The sequence below is a fragment of the Tiliqua scincoides genome, chromosome 2 (assembly GCF_035046505.1).
Source record: "Tiliqua scincoides isolate rTilSci1 chromosome 2, rTilSci1.hap2, whole genome shotgun sequence".
NCBI lineage: Eukaryota > Metazoa > Chordata > Lepidosauria > Squamata > Scincidae > Tiliqua > Tiliqua scincoides.
Window position 1 is genome coordinate 255,862,529 of NC_089822.1, and position 21,530 is coordinate 255,884,058.

The 21,530-nt window shown below is 47.3% G+C and overlaps 2 protein-coding genes across 2 annotated transcripts in view; both read right to left on the reverse strand.

The window, feature by feature from the left end:
- Window positions 1–699: 699 nt before the first annotated feature.
- Window positions 700–12,812, reverse strand: LOC136639065 (vomeronasal type-2 receptor 26-like). The gene is made up of 5 exons (XM_066613092.1): window positions 12,456–12,812; window positions 6,159–6,524; window positions 3,852–4,079; window positions 3,121–3,247; window positions 700–1,610 (listed from the first exon to the last, which is right to left on the reverse strand). Exons 1-5 carry the CDS (start codon window positions 12,810–12,812, stop codon window positions 700–702), a joined length of 1,989 nt encoding a protein of 662 aa, XP_066469189.1.
- Window positions 12,813–17,861: 5,049 nt separating this feature from the next.
- Window positions 17,862–21,530, reverse strand: part of LOC136639066 (vomeronasal type-2 receptor 26-like) — a 37,458-nt gene continuing 33,789 nt past the window's right edge. Inside the window, exon 8 of the mRNA XM_066613093.1 lies at window positions 17,862–18,766. Within this exon, the coding sequence (XP_066469190.1) occupies window positions 17,862–18,766 (905 nt within the window). The remainder of the gene's footprint in view (window positions 18,767–21,530) is intronic.

Genomic DNA, 21,530 nt, shown 5'->3' on the forward strand with positions numbered 1-21,530 from the left:
CTTACGGCATGTTTGCGACTCTCCTGGGCTGGCGCAAGGGACTTGTGCCGGCCCAAGTGAAAGGCTGGATTGTGCCCTTTGTGGGACATGTGACTGGGTCACGGTCCCAGCTTTGTATTGTGAAATCCATCTGGGCTTCTCATTATTTTTGCACCATATCTCAAAATCTTTATTTTTGTTCAGACAGGCCCTCCAACTGAATTTCTATCCCATATGATTTCTTGCTCCCACTTAGCTACTGACTAGTTCTTAATTTGTTTTTCTAAGTTTCATTATTGTTTTCATTTTGTTTTAATTGTAGATGTGTAATTGTTGTGATTGCTCAAGTTGTTAACTTCAGTTGTAAGCCACCTTGAGTGACTCTTTGGAGGTAAAAAGGTAGGGCAAAAAGTGCTAAATAGATTAAGATATGTAAGTAATTAAAACAAAATATCATATGGCCTTTCTTATGTCATATGTTTTTGTATACATTTAATTTTATTATTTTTATTTGTTCCTTGCATACTGTGAAGGAAAAAGAGATGTGCTGTGACACTGACTAGGAACAGCTTCACCCACAAAGGAAGTATTAGAGTTTACTAACAGAAAATCGCAACCAGAATTAAGTCATTTCTGCCCAACGTTGCGTACACGCAACAATGACCAAAGGTGTATACATGGGCAGAAATGGGTTAAAAGTCTTCAAACTCAAATATCATCTTAGCTGGCACCTTTAGGTTTAATAATTAGATGCTCCGTTGTATTGAGATCAGGTCTCAAGATAATGATGTAGCATTTGGGCATAAAGATGCAACCCAGCAAGCCCAGAGTGGAGGCCAAGATGGAGAAGACCTGCACGGCAACCATGTATTTCCCCCTTGTGCTCAGGTAGGTGGGCACAAAGGACACCCACACACTGCAGAAGACCAGCATGCTGAAGGTGATCAGCTTGGCTTCATTGAAGGCTCCAGGCAGCTTCCTGGCTAGGAAGGCCACAGTGAAGGAGACGGCAGCCAGAAAGCCCATGTAGCCAAGGGCAACGTAAAACATGGTGACACTCCCTTCGTTACACTGCAGTATGATGTAGCCAGACTGGGAGTGCATGTCTGAATCTGGGAATGGGGGAGAGATTCCCAGCCAGACAGCACAGATGCCCACCTGGACAATGCAGCAAGAAAAGACATTGGAGTTTGCCAAACTCTTCCCAAGCCATTTTCTCATCCTGCTTCCTGGCTTGGTGGCCATGAATGCCACCAACACGGTAACCGTTTTGGCCAACACAGAAGAGAGAGCAACTGAAAAGATGACACTGAAGTTGTTTTGTCGAAGAAGGCAGGTCACCTTCTGGGGCTGACCAATGAATAGAAAGGAGGACATGAAGGAAAACAAGAGGGAGACCAGGAGCATGTAGGTGAGGTCACGGTTGTTGGCTTTGACAATTGGAGTTTCACGATACTTAATGAAAATTCCCAGAACAAAAGCTGTGATTAGGGAGAAGAAGAGGGCTAAGAAAACAAGTATCATCCCCAAAGGCTCTTCATAAGATAGGAAAGTTATAACTTTGGGGACACAATGATCTTGGTTCTTGTTTGGATGCTGATCTTCTGGACACTCAGTGCAATGTCCTGCATCTGAAAAGCACAAGAGTGACTTTAGCATTGGCTTTGACTATTGCAGTTTCACAGTACTTAATAAAGATTCCTAAAACGCAAGCAATGGTTAGAGATAGGAGTAGGGCAAAGCAAACAAGGATGACGCCCAAAGGTTCTTGGTAGGATAAGAAAATTATACGCTTGGGGATGCATTGATCTCGGTCCTTGTTCGGATGCTGATCTTCTGGACACTCAGTGCAACGTCCTGCATCTGAAAAGCACAAGAGTGACTTTAGCATTGCTCATGTCTATCCAGTTGGAAAACAGGTTTCTAAGGTTCTAGTAAGCAGAGCAATCAGCAGAAGAAACCTCTTCCTATGATACATTCCACCACCAAGCCAAGCTTTCTGCTATCAGTAATTGTTGCTGTCAATAAATACATACATGAGCATGGGCTCGATTCACAGTTTCTCAAGCATACACATCTTCTGAGATGCTTCCACTACTTATGGCACAGAGAACACTAGCACTGTATGTGTCAGGGGATGCACATCAGCAGGACATATCTGCCATTCTGATACAGAGCTCAGAAGGCTGCATCTCCTTTGGACAGCAGAGAGAGAGAGAGAGAGAGAGAGAGAGAGAGAGAGAGAGAGAGAGAGAGAGAGATGTGGGAGGAAATGAGGAAATAAAAAAATAAACCTGCAGAAATTGGAATACCTCCTACAGATAGCAAGTAATACCACAGATGGCAAGTAAAAAGGTAAAGATAAAGTTTTCCCCTGCACAGTCATAACCGACTCTAGGGGGCGGTGCTCATCTCCACTTTCAAGCCAAGGGAACCAGCATTGTTCGAAGACATCTTCCAGGATCACGTTGCCAGCGTGACTAAACGCCGAAGGGCATGGAACACTGTTGCCTTCCCACTGAAGTGGTATCTATTTATCTACTTGCATTTAAGAGTTTTCAAACTGCTGGGTCGGCAGGAGCTGAGGCAAGTAACAGGAGCTCACCCTGTTCCACAGCACTGGGGTCTCAAACTCTTGGGCTGCTGACGTTCCAGCTGACAGTCCAGCATTATAGGCTTCCCGCCCACCCACCCAGCAGCACAACAAATGTTCCCTTGTACAGAGGAAACCTCCAGGACCGACCCCACCCCAGTGGTGCAACTGCATCGTCAAAGGGGGAGGGAATTAGATAGGATTGGACTATTTCTGATAGACCGATAGTTGGTGTTGCTGCTGCTGATGTTGCTTGTGGGCTGCTTCTATTCTTCTGGTTCTTCTCTTCCCCGTCCTTCCCATTCCTACCAAGTCCTGTCCCTGCAGAGCTACTCTCTTCTGTATCTTGTTCACCTTTCTAGTTGTGTCTTGTACCTACCTGCACATTGGTCTGCTCCATTCACGTGTAAGGCAGATGGTGAGCACACTATTTACAAATTCTGTTTGGCTTGGGCTGATACGAAGAAGCATCAGGTCCCACAGGTGGATCAAGATGACTCCTCCCACTGTCCTCCAGATGGGCAGCTCCTTCCCCTTGAGCCACTTACCTTCCTGAGTAGAGACGGTTCCCCCCTTGCACGGAGTACAGTCATAGCAGCAAACAGGCTGTCCTTCTTTCATCACCTTGACAGACCCAGGCCGACAGCTTTCCGTGCATCTGGAACAAGGCAGGGTCTAAGCAGAAGGACAAAGACCAGGAATCAAATGTTTGAAGAGCTTTTGTCAATCTAAATGAACTATCGTGATCAGTGGAGTCACTAGGGTTTGCATCACCCAGTGTGGGAGGCCAGCATGTCTCCCCTATGATGGACCTGCTCCCAGGCAGCGGGCAGGGCAACACCCCGAGTTGTGGGTGTGGTAATGTACCACTCTGCTGGTTTTTTGGCTATAACTTTGGATAGTATGCAGATAATTCAATGCAGGATGTTTCATTTCAGTCTGCATGAAATTATGCATCGAATGGCATATAACATGATGGTATTATTTAGATAGGATTGGGCTGATTGTTTACCCCACATCACTTATGTCAGTAAGGGCCCAACCCTACCCAACTTTCTAGCACTGCTGTAGCTGCAATACAGCCCCAAGGCAAGGGAACAAATGTTCCCTTACCTTGAGGAGGTGTCTGTGACTGCCCTCCCACCGCAGGATGCAGCACACATCAGTCAAGTTTATCGGAAAGGAATCTACTCTCTTTATTTATATAGCATAAAACAAATTCTTAGAACTCAGTTGAGTTTGCTAAAGAAGATAAAATGAAATTGTGGAGTTTCCCTACCTGGTTAAATCCCTTGGGCCACACAATGGCATCCTGGTCAATGGTGAACGTGATCTCTGGAGAGTTCTGCCTCTCGAGACTCCCAACTTTCACTCTAGCAATGGACTGATTGGGAAATGCCACAATGTTCACAATATCAAAGTCAGCTGCCAGCTCCCCCTCCTCATCCAGGTAAACTCCCTCCATGGAAGTATTGTAAAAGCGGAAGTTTCTCAGGAAAGGGTGAAGCTGCATTTGGAGAATAGAAAAGCATATTAAACCATTTTTGGCCAATGTTGCATACATGCAACAGGGATCAAATGTGTACACCTGTGGGCTGGGCAGAAATGGATTAAATATTTCAGATGTGTCCATTGGAAGAGCTGCGCATGTGCGATGCAGACTCAAAGTGTTAATGTATTTTTTGCAACGTGATCCTGGCAGCAGAAGGCAGTCACTTCCAGGATTTCCCCAGCTACCCATGGTTGCTCCTCCTCCAAGGAGAGCCTGGAATAGACTGCACATTGCTGGTTGTGTGAAGCAATGTGAAGCACCACATTGCTGCTGGTGTGAAGGGCACCAGCACCGTGTCCTCCTCCTGTAAGATCCCTGAGTGACTGCCTTCAGTCTGTTCTGGGCTCTTTCTGGAGGAGGGGGCAGGCACCGTGGCCACTTTGTGTGCCCCATTCTTCTCTTCTGGAGGCTGGCAGCCTCCAGAGGAGATGGAATGTGGCACGGGAAGTGGCTACAGCCCCCACCTCCTCCGCAAATAGGGCGCAGCCTGGGTCCAGTCTTGGCACGGTTGGACCTGAGGCTCCGCCCTAGTTAGGGCCCTGCTTGCCTTTCTCTAGAGCAGATCCTGGTGGCAGATCTGCAGGGTCTGCTCTACTTTTGGAGGATCCACAGAGGGCCAAACTGCATGGGACAGTACATGCATAAATGTGCACGGAGAAGCGCAAATTTTCTCTCATATACAATTCACATGGGACCACAGTTGGGATGGAAACTGTAGCATGGAGGTAGGGGGTATAGAAACTTTAACTCTGTGCTGTTTTCCAGCAAACCCACCCCCCCCCCCAAAAAAAAACACTTGCTTAAAGCATTGATTTAACTCTAAATGTATTGTGTGCTACTGAGATTTTCAGTGGGGCAGTGAGTTAAAGGGATACATACTGCCTACCTTTGTGGCACAGATCTGACCCACATTGTCACCCTGTCTGACTGGCAACCCCATCTGATCAAATCCCAGCCACAGATGCTACAGGAGCAAGTACTTCATCCAATGGAGGGCAGTCTCTTAGGTCTCCTCTAGATAAGGGAACATTTGTTTCCTTGCCTGGGATAAATTTTCACCACCTGAATGGGTCTATTTGGACCTGGAACAGCAAGCAATTTAGGGGGTGAAAGTGGATCAAGGCTGGGAAAGGGGATCAGGTTTCGGCAGTGCCACTGTTGCCAATACAGCCACCTTCTCTGCTTCAACAGTACCCCTGGTTCCATCCTGGACCCTACCCTGTTACTCCCCATTTCCCACTGCTCCCCATACTGGCTTAGCGGTGTCAGGGCACAAGGATGGACTGCTTACAGCAGTGGTGGGGCTACACAGGTCAGCATGCTACCTTTTGAGGCTGCCGTAAAGGACCTTACACTTTAATTCCAGCAGATTGAGGCCATGAATCATATCCAATGCCTTGATGCATTAGTTGTAGTATGGCATTAAATGAGCGCAAAGCATAAAACACTCTGGGACTTTCCGATCCATCCAAATAACACTGTGACTCAGCTTCAGGTGAGGAACACTGTAGCATGAGGATGTTTCAGAGCCTGGATCTGGCATTGCACAATTCATGTTCAGTGCAACTCTGTGAGGGAATGAAATACCTGCCATGGCTGAGCCACTCTGTGTTCCAGCCTGCTGGCGCCTGCTAACAGTCTCCGATTCAGTGGTCTGAATGCAAATGCAACATGTAGGACACGGGCCACAGCCTGGATAGAGTTGTAAATCCTGTGACTGTCTTGGGACAGGACTCTTTCAGCCACATCCTGGGCCAGGTTCTCCCTTTGCTCTTTCTCTGTGCATCTTATCCAGCCTTTCACAGACAACACAGACCTTGAATAAAAACAATGGAATGCCTTTTCCCCAAACAGGCTAACGGCAGAGTACAGTGAGTCAAAATTGTTGTATTCTGTGTGTTGGTGTTTATGGATTGAGAAAGACAAAGAACCGTGGATGCACAAGACCCCAGCCAGCTTGTAAAACAACCTCAAGCCGAGGTCCTGCAAAGACGCTGCAATCCAAACTTTCCCCTCAAGTTTAGGATTCTGTACGCTTCCTCGCATGAGCACTGCTAGAACCAGCACGGCAGAAGAGTCCACAAAGTAAACAACGACATTGACTTGGTCTTGCATCAGAAATGGCTTCATGAGGAATCGCTGATGAAACGAACCCAACACTGGGATTCTTTTTGAGAAGGCAACGCAAAGACCCCTCTTTACGATCACATCTGTGATGGTGGTGATGAACTTTTCTCCATAGTCATTGCTTGGGGCCAGGAGACCAATCCACGTCCACTTAAAATGCAGGAGTAGTTTGGCAATCCCCAGGAAAGGGGGTTCTTGTTTAGGCACCATCCGGAAGGAGAAAGGAAACCGAGCTTTATCTTCTTGAGCATGGCTACCCAAACCATAACTGACCTAACAAGGAAGGGAAATGGTTGGTGTATTATTGATAACGGCATAATGCAGATATTTATTGAGTTAATTACCGTGTTACAAAATGCCCATTCTGATGGGTGAAATATATTTGAAAGACCCAGATGTTGCTCTCATTGTAACAGAATCCCAAGTACAGCTATTTTCATCATAGGAGTGAATGAGTTTTTAATTTTTTATGGAAGTCAAGAGGTTCCTTCTAGGACTCTGCTGGTTACTCTTTGGGGTAGGACCTTTCTTTCATACTCTGTACATACAAACATAGATAGATAGATAGATAGAGATAGATAGATACCAGTGTTTCTCAAACTTTGTCCCCCAAGGTACCTTTTCTAATGGTCTATCAAGGGCCACCAATGGCAGTGACATTAACCCATGACCCCACCCCTTCCGGTCCCACTGCATGGATGCTACCGGGGAAGGAGAAGGCAGGAAACTTCTGCACTCTTCCCAGTCAGCAGCTCACCAACTGATTGTCGGCCATGCTGCTGACTATTAGCGGGTGAGCGGGAGACAGGTGCTGATCCTCCAGCCATGTTGGGTGGTGGAGATGGAGGTTTGCATGGAAGATAAGCTTCATGCACCACTGGAAACCAATCAGGTTTGCATACCACTGATTGCTGTAAGCAGCCAGTGGCCGCGGCAGTGCCCAAGCAATCCATCCTTGTGCCCTGATGCCACTAAGTCAGCACGGGGAACAGTAGGAAACAAGGAGGAAACAGTAGGAAACAAGGAGGTGAGCAACAGGGCACGGACCAGGATGGAACAGGGGTAGTGTTGAAGCTGGGGAGGTGGCTGTATTGCTGGCAGCAGCACTGCTGATATAGATAGATAAATACACACACAGAGAGTTTATCCCATATCTGGAACACTTGGGAAAGCATTATGTATTTTGGAAGACTATAGTGAATGCCAAGATTGAACTTACTGTTGGCATGGCATGTGCTGCCCAGTGTGGGTGAGGCCCCCAGTTCGCCCCTTCCCGTCACCGATGCAAGTCCCCCGTATCACCTGCTTGGCTCAGCGATGCCTTTTGTGCAGACTGAGCCCACCCCTCCTGCCACGTGCTATGTCGGTGGGTGCGCAAAACAGTCAAAAAGTTCTTTAAAAGTCTGCGTACCCCAGCATGCATTGCGCTGTGCCTGCCAGCTCCCATTGGCATGCACACAAGTCAAAAGGTTTTTTGAAAAGTCATGTTCATGCTTGAAAAAAAATTGCAGAGAGATGCGTGTGCGTTAGAAAGGGTAAGAATAAAATAAAATCTGGTTCTTCTGAGTGGAATGACTGATTGGATGGTTGAAGAAAGGGGAAAATTGAGTTCACACAGTACTTCTTGTGCATGAATGAGTAGTACTTGCTGAAAGACCAGCTATGTGTTTCTGGCTACTGCCTTGCCTGGTTGAGGCTTAAAGAATGGGAGAGGGGAGAAGGAGGCCAGAAGAAAAGGCAGAGCAGTGAGATGACCAAAGAAGCAAGTCACCTTCCTTGAGGTCAGTGTTGGCAGGCAGATTCTTGTGAGGCTGGTATGGTGGGAGTGCCATCGTTCAGCACAGTAGATGTCTGTCAAATACAGCTGAATTTGGAGAGCGGACAACTTGTGGAGATCTCTGGTCAGATCCTTAAAATGATTTTGGAGCACAGGAGAAGAATGGTTCTCTGAGCCAATAGGGAGTCATCAATGTATTTGTTTTCTTCTGAGTAGGCCTGGTCCATCCATGAACCCAACTGAAGTGATCACCAGACAGACGATGCAGGGAGGGGACCCATCTCTGTCCACCGAATTACCTCCACTGCTCCTTTTCTCCTTCCATTTCTGGGGTTTGGAAATTGAAGAGGGATACAGAGAGGAAAAGGAAATGTGGCGAGAAGGAGGCCGCCAAGCAAGACTATTGGAGTGTGGGAGGTGCATAGGCTGGGACGTCATCGGGTAATGGGGCAGTATGTGGTATATCGCCTCAAGTCTCAGGAGGTCATGCCTGCTCCATACATCTTGTTGCTCACACCCATTTCCTCAAGACTGGGTCAGTTCAGCCTCTTTGTGGCAACAAAAAATAATTGGGGAAAAATAAGATAAAGGAGACGTCTGAGGTTTTCAGTTGCCTCAATGGGCCTTGGTTACTGTATCTTTTTGGAGACAGTATTTTTTATATATATACTACATTCATGGGGTGTGCAGAATTTCAAATTCAGGTTCAATTACAGGGCAGTAAAACACTGTCTTTTAACTGGTTTTTGAAACCAGTTGAAAGATGCCAGGTTCAGAGCAGTTCCTTGATGTCTGCGATGTGCAAGCCTGTGTCTTCTGAAACGTTTCTTCATCTCTGATCCCAAGTCACTGTACAGCAGCAGAGGGCTGGCATAAAAGGACACTGAACATATCACTGCTGCCCAATCCCTTTGCTACCTATCTGTCAAGGAAGTTAAGGCAGGAGCCCTAGCCTGCAATTTATACGAAGGGATTTTTGTCATCAAGAGCAAGGAACACATTTGATTCTCCCTCCTCAACTGTGTCCCAGACTGCACCCATTTTCATTCCTAGAAACAAACGTGCAACTGTGATTATTTCTGGGGCTAGAAATTCTGCACTAGGAGATGGTGCTGAAGTGGAGGAAACCACATGACATTCACCAACCATATGACACAGTGGTGGGATTCAAATAAATTAACAACAGGTTCTATGTCCTAATGACAATGTCCAGTCCCCCCAGTATCCCCCATCATGTGTCCAATAGCCCCCCCCCAGTATTCTCATCAATTATCCAGACACCCATGGGTGCACGTGGGATGGGGTCAGGCCTGCTTGGGTCAGGGCTGTTTAGGGGAGAGGGGGTCAGGGTTGCATGGCAGAGGGGGTCAGGGCTGCATGGGGGTCAGGGCTGCTTGTGGGAAGGGGGTCAGTGTTGCATGGGAGAGGGGGTCAGGGCTACTTGTGGGAAGGGGGGGTCAGGGCTGCTGGGGGGTCAGGGCTCCACAGGGGTCAGGGTTGCATGGGAGAGAGGGTCAGGGCTTCATGGGGTCAGGGCTGCTTGTAGGAAGGGGAGTCACAAGTACCACCAGAAAGTACCACTCCAGGTACCTGTACAATTGGTTGAGAAACAGTGTCCTAGTAACTGGTCTCACTGCCAGGCTGTCGATGTCAGGAGGTCCCACAAGTACCACCAGAAAGTACCACTCAAATACCACTGGTGGTACCCGTACCACTGGTTGACAAACAATGTACAAGTGTAAATATGATAGTTTCACCCTCATACATTTCACTGCAGATACAATATTAATTAACTCATTTTTGCCCAGCCTACAGTTGTACACATTTGTTCCCTGCTGCAAATATGCAACATTGGGCAGAAATGGTGTAACTACTCAAAACATTCTCCTCCAATGAGCATGAACCGAACTCCTGAGGACTCCGTGAGATGAAACCAACTTCATCTGTATAAGTTATTATGCTGTAAAGAGGCATGACGCTACTCACATGGTTAATCTGAGCTTGCTTCACATGTTGTCTATATAGTTAAAATCAGAATACAAATGCCCCTTTAACCATAGATTACGGGACACCCCAGATTTAAAAAAAAATGAGGAAAAATACTGTACCTACCACCAGATGCATAAAAATATAATTAACACCCTGAGGCAACTCTGAGTATAATTCAAGGATGCTCAAAGGAGCCAATCCCTTTCTGCATTTCATTAACAAAACTCTCCCCCACAGCTATTTCTGGAGTAGGAAGATGCCTGCAATAGTAACCATGACAGAAACAGGACTGGGTGTGTGTGGGTCAGTCACCTAGAGTGAGGCACAAGAAGCAGCCTCCCTCCTACTGCTCAGCCCTTCTGCAAATCAATAGGGGGGGTTAAATGGGGCTAATGGAGCCCACCCCAAGAGCTGACAGGAGCAGGGGTGGGGGAGGAAGCCCAAGAGGAGCCTGCAGGCCTGCCTACTGCAGACGAAGTAGCAACAAGTAGGGGCTCTGCTCCTCTCCTCAGCGCGTTGCCCTAGTGAGGAGGAGGAGAAGGAGGAAGAGGAAGGCGGCTGCCTGTGTGAGGCGCCCACCCTTCCCAACTGCTGTGGCTTCCCCTTCTCCTTCTCCTAGGAGCCCGCCAGGCGGGCAATGCAAAGCAGAGTAGAGTGGGGGAAGCCGCAGTCCCCTGAGGGAGCAGGCAGGGCTCCCCTTCGCCAGAGGGTTTCAGAAGACAGTCCCATTCTACTCAATGGGACTTACTCCCTGGGAAGTGTGGACAGGATTGGTAGCCTCACAGCCCCAGCCTATGCCAGTCTCCTCAGAAGTCAGTCCCATTCTAGCCAATGGGGCTTTCCACCCCATAGCATCCTCCCCTGGGCAGCTGTGTGCGTACTGACCCTGGATGGTGAGCATCTCAGGCTGCAATCCTGTCTACACTTACCTGGGAGTAAGCCCCACTGACTATAAGGGGGCTTACTTCTGAGTAGGCATGCCTAAGCTGGGGCTCTCACTTCTCCCTGGGAAGAAGCCTGAGAAGACGCACTGGTGGGAAGTTTGCCTCTCCCCCTCCCAGCCCTCCCCTCCCCCCCTCAGCAGCCCCCCCAGGTGCCCCCAGTCCCCAGAGCTGCTTCCTTCGCCCACCTCGGCCCGCCGGCCAGCCAGCATGCTCTGCCTGCCTGCCTCCCTCCCAGCACTGGGACCCCCAAGTGGGTCCCAGCGCTGCTCGCAGGGGTCCCTCTGGGGTGGGGGGAGCCATGGCTGCCTCCAGCCGGACCCCGTGCAGGCTGTGGGCGCCTCTGCGAGGAGTGCAGCGTGCACCAGGCTGCCGGACTGTTTGGGAAGAGAAGATGCCCGGGACGTGCAGGGGCGCGGCAGCAACCTTGGGTGGCGCGGGGCAGAGCGGGCCAGGGGCGCAGCATCCCGCAGGGCTGCCCCAGCCCAGGGGGAGCCAAGAGACCCACCTCTGCCCAGGGTGAGCGGCTGCCAGAGCAGCAGGCTGGAGAGCGAATGGAGAGGGTGGTGCTTTGGCAGGGGGAGGGGGCGCAGGACCAGCCACGCTGTATGTTGTGTGTGTGTGTGTGTGTGTGTCCCATCCAGCTCAAGCCAGGGGCAACCCCGCATAGCAACAGTTCACGCGCGCTGCAGAGTTGGCGTCCGCCAACAGCCCTACAGGCTGGCAGGAGGCGCATGGGGCTGGGCTGGGCTTGGGCAGGTGCAGCAAGGCTCTCACAGGGACCTTTCAAGGCACGCGCTCCCCGGCGCCAGGTGCTCAGCTGCGGGCAATCGGGCGCTGGCACGAGGCCACATGGTGCGCAGCTGCCGCTTGCTGCTCCAGCCCCTGTGAGCGGCACAGCCGGCGCTCTTTAACAACCAAGACGTACAATAGGAAACGGTTCTACAGAATAGGCGTGAACCGGCTGAATCCCACCACTGATATGATACCAACACCATGTTCACCAACCATATGGCATTCAATAGCCCAGTTAATATAGGACGTCTAACCTGCAAGTTCATGAGTGATATGGTTTTTTGCTCTGTGAAGGGAGGGAAAGCTTAAATGTTGCATAAATGAGCTGTGAAAGGCTAAAATAGTAGAATAGGAAAGATAAATTCACAAAAATCATCTACTAATGATAAATTGGAATGTGGGGTTCCCCCCTCCCACCCAAGAGAGATACATGAAGTCTGAAAGAGGAATAGCTGGCTGTGATTTGTACATTAATTCAACCATTAGTTGTATGGGTCTTTTTTCAAAAAACTTGAGTAGCTTCTTCATGGAAAGTTGACAGAGGTAAAGCCCAACTTCACACAAACTCCTTTTCTGATGTCTTAAAACCTGTTCACTCTCTCCAGTTTCCATTTTAGATGATTAACGTCCTATTCTTGGCTGCTCAAGTGAGCCAATGCTTAGATGCAGCCTGAGCCACCACCAACCCCCCAGATTTCATACCTGTGGGATTTTGTAGATGCCCAGCATGCTTGAGATCTGACCGGAGATCGCAGAGTCAGCTCCTTCCAGAACAGTCACCAGCTTATTCCTCCTCCCACAGGTGTAATTTGGAAGACTCTTTTGCCCAGTAGATAGCAGGTCCATCACGGCCTCGTAAGTCAATCTTGCATTGAAATAGTTCTCATAGATGTTGTAGCCCAGAGAGACGTTGGGCAGGAGGCTAGGATTCTGGTTGATCTCATGAATGGCAAAGAAGAAGGGCAGGAGGTCCCAGAAACGCAGGGCTTTTATACTGCAATAAAAATATGTCTCACATTCTGATCTTCCATTCAATGTACACCAGTCAAGTTCCTGCATCTTTTACAGAAAAGGTACATTGTAGGCAACAGACGTTTCTGGATTCTACTGTACTTCAGAGTCTGAAGCATGATAAAGAATCAATGCAGCCATGGAGGAGAGCTACATGGCCGCAAGTTGAACAAGCAAGACGTTTATCCGAATGCAGAGTGAGGCGCACAGCCTTCCTGAACAAAACACATTCACAAAGAAGCATGGAAGAAGTTCCAGAAGTGTTGGGGAACTGCTGCCAGGGAAGGGATGAACTTTTCTGGGGCTTGCTTCCGAAAAGGGAGGGGGGGGAAGCATGGATGAATATTCATGCGCCGAAATGAAGCAGGCAGCTTATACACTAGAATGCAAGAAGACACATTCCAGAACATTGCCTCATTTTCATTTGATAGCTTATGATAGCCAGGGAGACAGACCAGGGACAGACTGCACTTGCTCCCGGTGTGGAAGGGATTATCACTCCCGGATTTGCCTTTTCAGCCACACTAGATGCTGTTCCAGAACCACCTTTCAGAGCGCGATACCATAGTCTTTCGAGACTGAAGGTTGCCAATACAATACGACTTGATAAATCATGATAAGAGTAGCTGCAGAAATAACCTGTTCTTCTTTCTACCAAGATCCAAGAGCAACCCAAGAGCAAATCTACAACCCAAGAGCATGCTCAGGGACAACGAAGAAGTACCAACTATTTCTCTTGCTTGACAGATGTGTTGCAGGGAGATGCTACACAAATACAACACACCAGTTCCACAGGATAATCCCACTGCTATATTAATCATCTTCTTTAGATACTTGGCAGTGTCTGGAAACCGGTATCCAGAAGACCGGAGTTACTATGTTCATCTGAATTGCAAATCTGGAAGCAAAGCAGCTCTTTCCTCTGCTTAAGGCACTGAGCCAGAGAACCAGAACATGTTAGAAGGAGCTCAGATTCAAGATATGGTGTTTGGTTTTGAAAGCACCTTCAGAGAGTGGCAGTGTTGGGGCTTCACATTCCAGAGCAAACCAGTGCAAAGCGAAACAAAAGGGCTCATTGATAAGTGACCCCCTCCCCAACTTCAAATGGTCGTCCTTCAAAAACTTCAAGGGCCACGCACCATAGTGATTCAATGGCTACATAAAAAAAACTGCTCTTCAAGCACCTTTAGCACCCTTTCCTGTCCCAATTTGCTAGTCGCAGAGTAGGAGAAGCTCATGGGCATTGCAGAAAGAACCATCTCCCCCAACTCCTGTGTCTGCTCCTGCAGCTGAAAAGCGCAGAGTCTGGGGAACGAAGCAATATGAAATGCTAAAGAACATTTCGGCCCAAATCCTAACCAACTTTCCCACACTGTGCCAAAGGGGCATATGCTGCATCCAGCAGTGGGGGGGGGGGCAGTCACGTAGGCCTCCTCAAGTTAAGGGAATGTTTGTTTCCTTACCTCGGAGCTGCATTGCCCTTACCTCGGTGCTGGAAAGTTGGTTAGGATTGGGCCCTTAGAGTCACGTCATTGCATTCTTCAGTATGAAACTCTCAAGCCACTGATTGTGACATGGCAGGTTTTGTTACCAAACGAGACTGAATGCTCCTGTCTCTCTGTAAAATCTTTCCCATTTCTCCAAAAAGAGAAGAAAAGGTGGATGTGATTTATCAGAAAGGAGCACCAGGTATTCATGGCAGTCCCTGAGCAACAAGAATAATTGAGAAGTTTGATTCAGCATCTCAGGGAGCAGCTGCAACATAAGAACATAAGAAGAGCCCCGCTGGATCAGGCCAAAGGCCCACCTAGTCCAGCTTCCTGTATCTCACAGTAACCCACCAAATGCTTCAGGGAGCACAAAAGACAGCAAGACACAACCTGTGTCCTGGTTGTGGACATGAAGTATTATATACAAAGAAATACCTTTTTACTCAAAAAAATTAATTGTATTTTCCCCAAAGGCATGGGGGGAAGGGGGTCTGATGCATCTCCTGGCCTTAGAATGAATCAAAGGAAGATGAAATGGGACTGGGTTTCACTCATCTGGTGTGCTGCAGCCCCATATACACAAGTGCACAAGTGTATCAGGCAACACATATTGGGACCATAGCCAAAATTATTGAAAACAAAACAGTTAATATTATAGTGCCATTATATACAAACCTATGGTGCAATCATGTTTGGAAAATTGTGCACAGTTCTACTCACCGGCTCAGAAGAAAGGTATTGTAGAAGGAGAAGAACGGCAGAAGAAGGCAAGCAGAATAATCAGAGGGTAGAACGTCATCCCTACGAGGCATATGGTCACTCCACAATATTCTGACAAGAATACTACAGGACTGAGAATCTGAGTAGGGATCTCCTGTGCATCAGAGGGGCCAGAGGGAAAGCCAGTACTGATCAAAAGGGGATGTTTGACTCAAAGATGCTGTCTGGGGACCCTGAAGAACTGAATTGTAAAGACCATCATAAAGGCTTTCTGGCTTAGGATGAGCTGGATGATTTGGCTGCCTTGACCCCCTTTCCAAGGGTTGGTGGAGAGAGTCAGGGCTTGGTCTGAATCAATCACTGCTAGAATCTAGGGTGCGAATGCCCAGTGGGGCAAGTCTCATCTGTTTCCCTCCGGGTGGATGCCTACACTAAAGGTGAAAGGAGATCCATAGTCAGGATCCGTGGCAGGATTTAAGTTACATGAATTGTGTAGTCAGTAAAGTGGCCCAGTTTCTACCAAACAGCAATCTTGTGTTAGCTTGTGGTGGGTGTGTCATATACTTGTCTTACTCTCCCAGGGTTTTGGGGTGCTCAGAGTTGTTGGTTCTGAACCCTAGAACCCTCAAAGATCCCTGTTCGGTAGTACTGCCACCACCCTGTAAGAGCTAGTGCCTCAGTCCAGGGACACTGAGACCCTCTAGGCTTAACTATATCCTTTATAGGCACTGAGCACTTTCTTTACTTAAAGTCTCAGTCCTCAAGTTACTAGTCCACAATGAGGATTTTTGGTAGCTTGCTGAATGGCTAGGCAGGATTCTGAACCTTTGTCCCCAACAGACAATGAAACAACATGGTAAAAGGATTTTTACTTTATTAAGTACATAGGGTTACAAAAGTTACAAAAGGCAGCAAATGCTAGAGGCATAAAAACTTCTAGGAAACATATCAGCATAAAACAACAAAGCTAACTGGCTAACTCTATTATTCTCTAATGCTCACCTGGGTTAGCTTCTTTTGTAGACCCTCAGGCCAGTTACCTATAAGGCCACATGGTCCTGGCGGGGCAGGATATGCACCCACCACCAATCTCACCAAGAGACAAAGACCAAAATACCCTGTCCACTGGAAGTGGGGCTGGATGCTCGCCCTCTCAGCTCTTCCCTCCCCCCTGGAGATCTACAGCTGCATTCCATCCTTGATGGGCGTCTTTCTGGCTGCCTAGGTGCTACATTATCACCTTCCATTGAGTTGTAAATTCCTAGCAGCTAGGAACTGCAAGCCACTTCTGTGTTACTGTTTTAGCTTGGTTCAGGCTTTACATGTTACTAGGCCTAAACTGTACATATTCATGACAGGGTGCTTGAGCAAGACTACAATCTTATAGTTGTGGTTTTTCAACTTAGCAAGAAGGTGAGGAGACAGGGATCATCCATGTGTTGTGGGCTGATCTACCTTATAGTTTAATGACTAGATTTCCTTCTTGCTCACTGTTCTGAGCTCAGTTATCCCACTCACTTTAAGGACAGTCTGAAGGTCGATGCACATGAGGGTGTATAATATCACTACTGGCCAAAATTGTGAAATCTTGGTATTTATGAATAATACCATCTTGAGATCGATTATGAGTATAAAAAGGATTGTTCCAAGAGCTAATGAGGTGTTATTATGATGTAGCAGGGAAACAAGAAGGTGTTAGGATGAGTTAGCTCTCATTTCCATGTATCAGAGCTAGCACTAGAACTCTTACAGCCCAATCCTATGCATGCCTACTCAGAAGTAAGTCCCATTAGAGTCAATGGGTTTTGCTCCCAGGAAAGTGTTGATAGGATTGGGCTGTCTTTCAGTTGTGCAAATATCATCAAATTGGCCACTGGTTTCTTCCTGATTTGTTGGGTGACCTGTACTGTTCTATAGTAAAACAAATAAATAATGTTAATGAGGGTTACACCAACCCTTGTGATGCATTTAGGTTGTGTGTATGATATTGTAATTTTATTCTGTATGGTCTCATATGGGAGGAGGTCCATCATGGGGGTGGCGCAGTGAGCTCTCCCATCAAATCCTAGTGACACCTTTGCTTATAGGCATGGCTTTTAAATTTAGCAAAAAGGCAAGGAGAGAGGGCTCATCCACTGAAACTGATTGCTGAGAGATTTGGGTTGGAAAAAAAGAAAGGCTTCTTTGAACAGCATATTTACTTATTTCAAAGATTTTATATATTGCTTTTCTTGAAGCTCAAAGCAGTACCCAGCACAGAAAGCACAGAAATACAATTAGATAAACACAGTTGAAAACAATACAGGAACAGGTAAAACATACTAGCATACAATCAAGTTATGGAATTTGCTATCGTACATTATAATGAAGGATGCTACCTTAAACTTAAAAGGAGAATGGACAAATTCAGGGAAGGCAAGATCATCAATGGCCCTAGTCATGACTGCAATACACAACAAATGTAATGTCCCCAACATTGCATGAACTTTATGTGCTTTCATCTATGGCTTGTCAGAACCATCTGGTTGGTCACTTGGGAAAACACAGAACAGGGCAAAAGGAACCTTTGGCCTGATCCAGAAGGGCTCTTGTAATATTCTCATCCTTTAATTCTATAAATAATTTTAATGAAGCAAATGAATCTTGTAGAGATAAAGTTGTGATTAATCAAAGTAATACAAAGGAAATGTTTTTAGTCACTAAAATATAATTTTATGTTCGCTTTTATAACCCATTGAAATATTCTTTCATAATCTATTTGAAGGTGTGCGAGAGCTGCATAATACAGCCGCAGAGGTTCATGCACAAAGCCAGTACGCTGGTTCAGTAACAACTACATAAGGACAAACCACTTCCAGCATTCAAGAATCATGTTTTAAGAATCAAGTCAGATTTTTAGCTTCCCCGTCAGATGCTCCTTTGAATTTAGATTAGGCCTCAATACAGTAATGTAGCATTTGGGAAAACAGATGCAACTCAGTAATCCCAAACTGGAGGCCAAGATGGAGAAGACCTGCACGGCAACCACGTATTTGCCCTTCGTGCTCAGGTAGGCGGGCACAAAAGACACCCAAACACTGCAGAAGACCAGCATGCTGAAGGTGATCAACTTGGTTTCATTGAAGGCTCCAGGCAGCTTCCTGGCTAGGAAGGCCACAGTGAAGGAGATGGCAGCCAGAAAGCCCATGTAGCCAAGGGCAACGTAAAACATGGTGACACTCCCTTCGTTACACTGCAGTATGATGTATCCAGACTGGGAGTGCATGTCAGAGTCTGGGAAAGGGGGAGAGGATCCCAGCCAGGCAGCGCAGATGCCCACTTCAGCAATGGAACAAGAAAAGACAATGGAGTTTGCCAAACTCTTCCCAAGCCATTTCCTCATCCTGCTCCCTGGCTTGGTGGCCATGAATGCCACCACCACGGTGACTGTTTTGGCCAACACAGAAGAGACAGCAACCGAAAAGATGACACTGAAGATGGTTTGTCGAAGAAGGCAGGTCAACTTCTGGGGCTGACCAATGAATAGAAAGGAGGACAAGAAGGAAAACAAGAGGGAGACCAGGAGCATGTAGGTGAGGTCACGGTTGTTGGCTTTGATTATTGGAGTTTCACGATACTTAATGAAAATTCCCAGAACAAAAGCTGTGATTAGGGAGAAAAAGAGGGCTAAGAAAACAAGTATCATCCCCAAAGGCTCTTCATAAGATAGGAAAGTTATAACTTTGGGGACACAATTATCTTGGTTCTTGTTTGGATGCTGATCTTCAGGACAGCTGGTGCACTGGTCTGCATCTGAAAAGCACAAGAGTGACTGCAGTATTACTGTCTACCCTAAATCCATAGTAATCTGTGATCTATAATGTTCTATGCAAGATATCTTTGAGAGCTGCAACAGCTATTACTTCCTGTGATTTCTTGAATTTTTTTTATTTAATTCAGTAATCATGGCCTGTATATGCCCTGGTGCTAAGCAGTACCATTCAAGTCAGACCTGCCTGCTTATGCCAATGTTGCAATGCATTCTGGACTAGGCGACAATGGGCACTGTTTGCTCTGAGACCCAAGTCAGGCAGGGCAAACAGTGGTTCCTGATCTCTGCTGCTGTCTTTCAGTTCTACGTCCAGAGGAAGAAGTAAAGACTATATAACAACAACTTGTGGGTGCAAGATGGTGCCATTGAGGCTGCCAGGCCAACCTTGTCAGAGATGTTGATTACTCCAAGGCAGTGTCTCTCATGATTTGTCTTCCACTGGACCACTTCACATGGTCCATCTATTTGAATTACCTCCGCAAGTAATTGGCAATTACATTATCACCAGTTACTTCTGGCTTGGGAGGTCAGATGCAACATGGCAAACACCAGTAAGAGGCTCAGGGTGGGCTTGTTTGAGCATGGAAAAGCATGCTTTGGAGATCTGCCTACGGAGCTGAATGTCCTCCCACTGTTTGTTCGGTCATCTTCCCAGTCTCGCTGCAGGGCAGCAGGTATCAAAGTGCCCTGGGAGTACCAACAGACACCACCTCAACGACCACTGGTACACTGCTGTAAGGGTTTTGGAAAGTGAACACACAAAAAAACATCCTTTACCACATCCCCCAGTAACCATTTCTGATCTTAGAAACACATCTGGTTGGGATCCTCCAGTTTGCCATGCACTGATTGATACATAAGCATTCCCTCAGAAGCCAGTCAGTGTTGGGGCCCAGTTTGTGTTTGTGACCCCAGGACTGAAGCAGAGACCCCCTATGTCTTTGCTTCATTCTTGGGTACCCAAAGCACTACACAAAACTCCACAGCAAGGCTTGGCAAACTGTCTTCAGGAAGGTAGCTGTCATTGCACTGTGAACCTTCATTCCTCCTGCAACTTCCCTTCCCTCTGCCAATCCCTCTGAGCATATAGTTTGCTATTTAAGGGGAAGACCTAGAGACAGGACAACACACTACTCCCTTTGACCAATCCATCCAGGACCCAAGGAACATCACCACTTCCCCATGATGTCCACCTTGGAGGCCTGGAAGCTTGGCTAAGAGTTATGTGGTGGCAGAAAAGACAATTTCCCTAGTCTCAAGTGTTTTATGACCTACCCAGGATCTTGCTCCTCACCTGCAGGCTTGGCTCAGGCTGTAAAGAACTGCAACTCCACTGTGCACTTTGGTTATGGCTGTAGTATTTTCCCATTTCTCTCCCTTCTTTTCCCCCAGTTCATCTCCTCTCTCTTCCTGCTACCACCAAGCCCCTCCCCCCCACAGTGCTACTCTCCTGTGTCCCACCTTTACCCAGGGCTTTTTTTGTAATAGAATGCACCGGAACAGCGTTCCTTTTTTTTTTTTTTTCCCTTTCACTGAGAGAGGGATTTGAACCTCTGACCTCATGTTCCACAGCCCAGCACTCTCTCCATTGGGCTATAGGAAAGCCTGTAGTCAAAGTGCTCAGAACTAATATATAATGTCTTGAGCCCAGCTGGTGGCCATCAGCGCCTCAAGTATTAGTTCCAAACATTTTGAGTCTAAGAGTTCCTCTGGCTCAATTGTTGAAGTGCTGGTCTGTGGAGCCAGAGGCTAGGGGTTCAAATCCTTATGAGGAATAATTTTTTTTTTTAGGAGGGGAGGTGCTCCATGGCTGCAAAATATAAAGGTTGGTTGCCAGTTGCCAAAAGGGGGGCCAGTTGAGTTTGCAAAACTCTTCAAAGTTCAGTTTCTAAATAAATAAATAAATAAATAAACAAGTTTTGAGTTCCTGCACCTTTTTTTAATTTTTTTTTTACAAAAAAGCACTGCCTTTACCTCTTTAAAGCAGTCTCATATCTTTCTTCACATATAGTTTTGTCCCTTTCGCATATGAGGCAGATGGTGGGCATACTATTTACAGTGTAGCAAAAGCAGTGGGAATTCGAGTCAGGTGACTGGGACTTGAGTGGTGAAATTGCATGATTTTGGGAGACTCGGCAACTCGTGAGCTGCACACGTGGAAGACTTGGGTCAGGGCGCCCTGACTCAGCGCTCGTCCCCACACGTTCTGACTCGAGTCTGCCTGTGTCTGGGGGTGCTTGCTTACTGTTTTCACTGTGTGAAAAACCTTGTGGGGCAAGCATTCTGACCAGTGAGCAGCAGAGAGTTCCTGCAAGAAGGCAGGAAAGGGTTAATAGATGGGGGAGGCAGGAGTGAGCTCTCTCTTCCCCATCTCTGATAGGAAGGAAGGGATAACCATTGGATAAAGGAACAGCATTCTCATATGTCCATTGGCTGAGGGAGGGCAGAAGGAGGAGCAGAAGAGGGGCAACCCTCATTGACTACTTCTGAGTAGGACTGCCAAGGGTTGAGTCGTCCTGGTAAGCCTCCCAGCTGCTGCTCGTGACCCTCCTCCCTCGTGACGCTTCTGTCCCGGCTGTCTCGCTGCCCCTCCCACCCGTCCTGCCCTCTTTACAGATGGAACAGCAGGGGAGTGTTCAAAGAGAGCTCCGACACACACACACCCTGGCAGCAGCACTGATTTTTTTGCAGCTGACTTTTGAAAGGGGAGGGGGCGACTCAACTTGAGTCCATTAGAGTCAAAGG